General features: G+C 32.5%; 1 protein-coding gene across 1 annotated transcript; it reads left to right on the forward strand.

The window, feature by feature from the left end:
• The first annotated feature begins 2,478 nt into the window (after window positions 1–2,478).
• On the forward strand, window positions 2,479–5,571 carry LOC123216262 (cyclic dof factor 1-like). The gene is made up of 2 exons (XM_044636664.1): window positions 2,479–2,877; window positions 3,798–5,571. Exons 1-2 carry the CDS (start codon window positions 2,695–2,697, stop codon window positions 4,980–4,982), a joined length of 1,368 nt encoding a protein of 455 aa, XP_044492599.1. The 5' UTR covers window positions 2,479–2,694; the 3' UTR covers window positions 4,983–5,571.
• Window positions 5,572–5,919: the final 348 nt, after the last annotated feature.

Raw genomic sequence — 5,919 nt, forward strand, 5'->3', positions numbered from 1 at the left:
CCTATGGTGATTGTAGAAGATAACACAGGTTGAATTAATCAATAGTTATAAGCTCGTAGTTCATTATGAAGAAGCTAGACCTACTTGAATAACTTTTATTAATTGAGAACGAGTTACCTCCTCACTATGTTGGACACTTATTGTACATAGATTTTAACCCTTTCTCCAATTATCACTAAATTAAAAATGGTATAAAAGAATATTATTGTTATATATGGTTACAAAGATTCATTGTTATATACGTATATGGTTTTACATTTCAACAATAATTAAAAATGATATAAAAACTATAATTGATAAAAAAATAAGATACTTTTGTTGTTATTATAATAAATACCACAATAATTTATTGGCTAATTTTTCTACATTTATGTTGTATTTACAATTGCCATTAAAAACATTAATAGATCATGTTATTTAGTTTTTAATGACAATTGTAAATATCGGTATAAATTATAATAATAACTTTTTAACAACAATTACAAATACCGATATGAATTATGATAGTTAGTATTTAATGGTAATTATAAATGTCAATATAAATTATAATAGTGACTCTTTAATGACAATTACAAATACCAGTATAAATTAGGAATATTACTTTTTAATAACAATTATAATGCAAGTATAAATTATAATAGTTAGTCTATAATGGCAATTGTAAATATTAGCATAAATTATGATAATTATTCTTTAGAAATAACTGCAAATACTAGTACTAGTTATGATAGTTACTCTTTAGAGACAATAGCAAATGATACTAAAGTGTTTTAAAACTAACTTTTAGAAAATATGAATTAAATTTAATGATAATTTTAAATGCCACATATAGTTGCCACAATATTGTCATACTTTTAATGACAATTATGTAATACTTTTATTGGTATTACAAATAATTGCCGCTAAAACCTATAGCGACATTAGACATAGCAACACTTAGTAAAAATATTAGTGGTAATTATAAATGTCACTAAAGGAGCATTTGGTTAAGGGAATGTTTAAAATTGGAATATTGTTTTGAAGATAGATTATCTTAGAGATTATTGGATATAAATTATTGCTATGTTTACTAAAATTTGATAAAAATAGATATGTATGAATAATTATTGTGTTTAGTTAGAGATAATAAAGGAATACTAGTATATTATTTTACTTAAAAACCATTGGATTTAATTATTCTAAAATATATTTTTATGTTATTTATTGTATTAATTCAAAATGAGATTATTTTTATTCTAAAAAAATTAATAATTAAGTATATAATTACAATAAAATCAAGATTATCTTCATAATCTTTTAATAGCTACGGTCAAGATAGTAATCAAATTACCTTTTATATTACCTATCATATCACTATCAATAATAGAAGATTATCAGAATCTTTTATTATATACTAATTAAAAAAATAATAATATAAATAATAAAAAATAGATTACAAGAATAATATTTCTTCCCGTTAAACCAAATGTCCCCCAAAAGGTTATAAAAAATGCCACTAAACTCTTTTTTGTTGTAGTGAAACCGCTTCTAACATATTAGGACTCTAGACTCTAGCTACCATTAACACTGAAATTAAAATAACAGACTACTTGGACTTGAAATTAACAGCTCCAATAACTTACCACTAAATGCTTGTGGACTTAATTCAAAGAACCAAGAATTATACAAGTGGAGCACAGCCACTCCAAAAAGATTCCTTTTAGAGTTTTGCCATTCAATAAACACGTACGTGGCTTGATGTTATTTGTCGGTAAGCAAGGGGAAGGATATATTGTCCTACTGAGCTTTTGATTTCGCTTTTTAGCAGGTGGACCATCTAAGAATATGGTGCTGATGTGGCAGGAAACAAAGTATTAAATCCATGTAAGCTGCATAAGGGAGCTAGGTGGGTCAAATGCCACGTGCTTATGTGGCAACTGGGCATCATATTTGATGGCTTGTCAACACCTAAAAATCAGACCGAATGTTTTAAGTTTTTGCCTAGCAAACTTCACCCAGTAAAATCTTTTTCTTTTTCCTTTCATGTAATTACAAATTTTCTTTTATTTATAGTAGTATCTTAGTTTAAGGTGAAGATATTACTAAATTTGTCTCCTACTTATCTCAACTGTTACAACTTAAGTGGCATCCTTATTAATTCCCATGGCCTCATTATGAAATAAAATTACAGATACTAATAATTCATTCTTAAAGGCAAATTCTTATTCAAAATTTGAGATACATACATAATAAATTTATAATATCTTGGTAAGTTTTAATTTCTAATAATTGGATGAGTTTTTGGGAATTCATGAATTTTGATTTTTAAATTTAAAGAATAATCAAATTGGAAGAATTTAATTATGAATGTTAATAAAATTATTTACATGTGGTGAGGGAAGGAAGGTAGGTGAAATGGCAAAAGAACTAAAAAGGGAAAATGGAGTGACAGCATAGCACTAATGGGGGAATCAAAACAGCATGAAAGATCTCAAAGGCCACAAGAACTTGTGGCTCAAAATTTTTAAACATTGGCTGATGTGTCATTCCCCACTGCTTTAAACCCCGTCTTCGTTTTCACCATACTGCCTTTCTCATCTTCCACGTCTGGTCGAACAAAAAAACCAGACAGTCTGATTCCAACTACAAACATAAACATTAATTATTGTAAAGTGAAACAACTGCGTAGATTTTGCTTTTCTAAGGAGAACAAGAATGTCAGAAATTAAAGACTCTGCTATAAAGTTGTTTGGTAAGATGATTCCATTGTCAGCAAAGTGTAATTGTGATGATAAGTTTCCTTCTGCTGCTGATGATTTTGAAGACTCTTGTGATCACAACTTTGAAACTTCTTTTCGTGAAGACACCCCTAATATGGAACTTCTACCCGATGATGAGGTATGAATATTGTGTGTGCCACTGTTTATAATTTATTGTGTTTCTGTTAATTCTGTGAGCTTCTCATGTTTCTATTTTCCGAGTCTCTGGGCATCCCATTTTTTAGAGGTAGCGCGTTTTGTTAATGGGTTAATTTCAGTTTCTCAAAAGATTAAGAGGAAATATGGACTTCAGTTTAGTCTCAAAAGATACTTGCATATTTTCCTTTTTTATTTTTTTTGTCGCTGTATTTTAGTCCTTCTGGAATAATTTGAATGGTTTTTGTTTGAAGATTTCGTCGCCTAAAATTATTTCGCAGCTGCTTTGCAATACAGTAGCTTTCACATGTCTCTTCGAAGGAATTTATTCGTTAATACAGCGTAAAAACTTTTGGATGAACCAGTTATCAGAAATAAGGTCCTTTGAAATCCAAGTTTGAAAACATTAACAGCTGAGAAAAAAAATAAAAAAACTGTCAGTTCAAAGCTTCTGATCGACTCAATACAGGTTTTTGGTTGTTTTCATAACACTATAGGAAATCTCAAATTTACCAAGTATCTTCTTCTTCTTCATACCTCTCAGATTACCTTTTTGTTGTACGGTCTCTCCATGTTCATTTGAGCGGTGTTGAATAAATTATAAATTTCCACAAAATGAATACAGTATGTAAAGTTCTTCGAATTCTCTGTTTCTAGTTAACTGGAATTGAATTCGGTTTCTCACTTATCTCAATTCTTAGCATAACTTTGAAGAATAAAAATGTACAACAGACTGAAATTAACGATAGACTTATGCATCAGCATGAAGTAGAATTTTCGTTCATCACAATCATTTTTCCATAATTACTTCTTATTCAAGCCTTTACAAAATATTGCTGGGTAATTAGTTATGATATAGATAATAATTTATCTAATTGGAAGTGTTTATCATCAAAATTGTAGGAAAAATCAAAAGGCCAAGTGATTGAGGATAAACAGGATGATGGTTCCTCTGAACAGAATAAACTTGACTTGAAAGATCCAACCACATCATCAGTTATTAGCGATAATCCCAAAACTCCCTCTTTTGACAGAGAAACTTCATCGCTGAAAGGCTCCAAGAATGGAGAACAAAGTGAGACAAGTACTTCGCAGGGAAAACCATTGAAAAAGCCGGACAGGATACTTCCATGTCCTCGATGCAACAGTATGGATACCAAATTCTGTTACTACAACAATTACAATGTCAACCAGCCCCGCCATTTCTGCAAAAACTGTCAGAGATACTGGACTGCCGGAGGAACCATGAGGAATGTGCCCGTAGGTGCTGGTCGCCGCAAGAACAAAAGCTCTTCAGCTTTGTATTATCGGCAAATTATGATTTCAGAAGCTGTCCGTACAGTTCAGGCCAATGTTGCAAATGGAGTTCATAACCCCTCTTTCGGAAATAGTACTTTCCTTAACTTTGGTTCAGATTCTCCACTCTGTGAATCTGTGACTTCTGTTTCAAGCCTTTCAGATAAGAGACAAAATTGTGTTCGAAATGGGTTCAATAATAGACCTGAACAAAGAATTCTAGTATCTCATGGAGAAAGAGATAATGGGGAGAATTGCTCGAGTAGATCTTCGATAACAGCTTCAAATTCTTCGGAAAAGGGAGGAAATTGTGGTTCACAAGAAGCAAGGACTAAAAATTATCAATGTTTTACCCCTCAGGTGCCTTACTTTCCAGGGTCACCTTGGCCGTATCCGTGGAACTCTCCAATGCCTCCTCCAACTTTGTACCTGTCAAGCTTTCCCGTGCCATTCTACCCAGAAACATCTTATTGGAGTTGTACAATGCCAGGGAATTCGAATATGCCTTGTGTCTTCCCATCATCTTCTTCTCTAAGCCAATATACCCCAGACTCTACCTCCGCTACTCTTTCCTTGGGGAAACATTCAAGGGATGGGAACATAATTAATCCTAGAAACTCTTTAGAAAAAGAACCCTCAAAGCCTTCCAACAATCCAGAAAGATCTGTTTTAGTTCCAAAGACTTTGCGGATTGATGATCCCAGGGAAGCTGCAAAGAGCTCAATATGGGCAGCAGTTGGGATTAAGGGCGACAAGACCAACTCTGGGGAAGGCCTATTTAAGGGCTTTTAGTCAAAGGGTGATGACCGAAATTTTATTAGTTCTGAAGCATCAGCCGTGTTGCAGGCGAACCCGGCAGCCTTGTCACGGTCACTCAATTTCCATGAGAGCGCATAAGGAGAAGAACCGAGATTGAGTAATAAACTTACTACTTGTGTGCAGCTGCTAACAATGCCACCTTTTCTCCCTTCATGTTTTAGGATCACAATTGACTAACCAACCTCAATGCAAGAATCTGTTGGGGAAGCTACCCAAATCCCAACATAAAGGAAGACTGGGGAAAAATCCACATCCATTCATATATATATATATATATATATATATATATATATATATATATATAAAATCTTTTACAAGCTCATATATATAGTTGGTTTGGTGACCTGTAGCATAATGAACCAGATGGTTTGTCTAGCAAGTATCTTTATGCACCGTACATATCCATATATGGGAGATTGTGAGATACATAGCTAGAAACAAGGGAGAATTTTGGATGAAAAATGTTCCAAATGGTGTACCATAAACGTGCAAAACCTTAATCAAGCACTTTTCACTGCTTTTTCCTTGAGCTTCCAATAAATAATATGGATTTTAATTTTGCTTATTTTCAATTCAAAGTACTCTCTACCTTAAGTTTCTGATTGTTGATCGCTTGGAGTCTTTGTCCAAGTATCGAACTAGCAGTTGCTAGATTCTCGAACTACAGGACTCCTTTTTTTTTTTGGATGATGCCAGTGTTGCAAAGGGTTGAATGTAAATAAAATTAGAGGTGAGAGCAAAATCATCAAAATGGTTCTGAAAAAGAAAAAAATGAGAGATAGAGGCAGTGGCAGATTCAAATAAAAGAAAAGTTAGTGTAGGGCCTCGTTTTAGTTGATAAGCTTGGATTTATATCACAAAAAGTCTAGGATCTTTCCCTTTCAATATCAAAGAATCCAAACAACTTACT

The sequence above is a fragment of the Mangifera indica genome, chromosome 5, assembly GCF_011075055.1.
Source record: "Mangifera indica cultivar Alphonso chromosome 5, CATAS_Mindica_2.1, whole genome shotgun sequence".
NCBI classification, from domain to species: domain Eukaryota; kingdom Viridiplantae; phylum Streptophyta; class Magnoliopsida; order Sapindales; family Anacardiaceae; genus Mangifera; species Mangifera indica.

What these genes read in the sequence shown, in the direction of transcription:
- LOC123216262 (XM_044636664.1), top strand. Translation starts at nt 2,695, where the DNA reads ATGTCAGAAATTAAAGACTCTGCTATAAAGTTGTTTGGTAAGATGATT. An exon ending in AACTTCTACCCGATGATGAG is followed by an intron (nt 2,878 to 3,797) that starts GTATGAATATTG and finishes TCAAAATTGTAG; the next exon opens with GAAAAATCAAAAGGCCAAGT.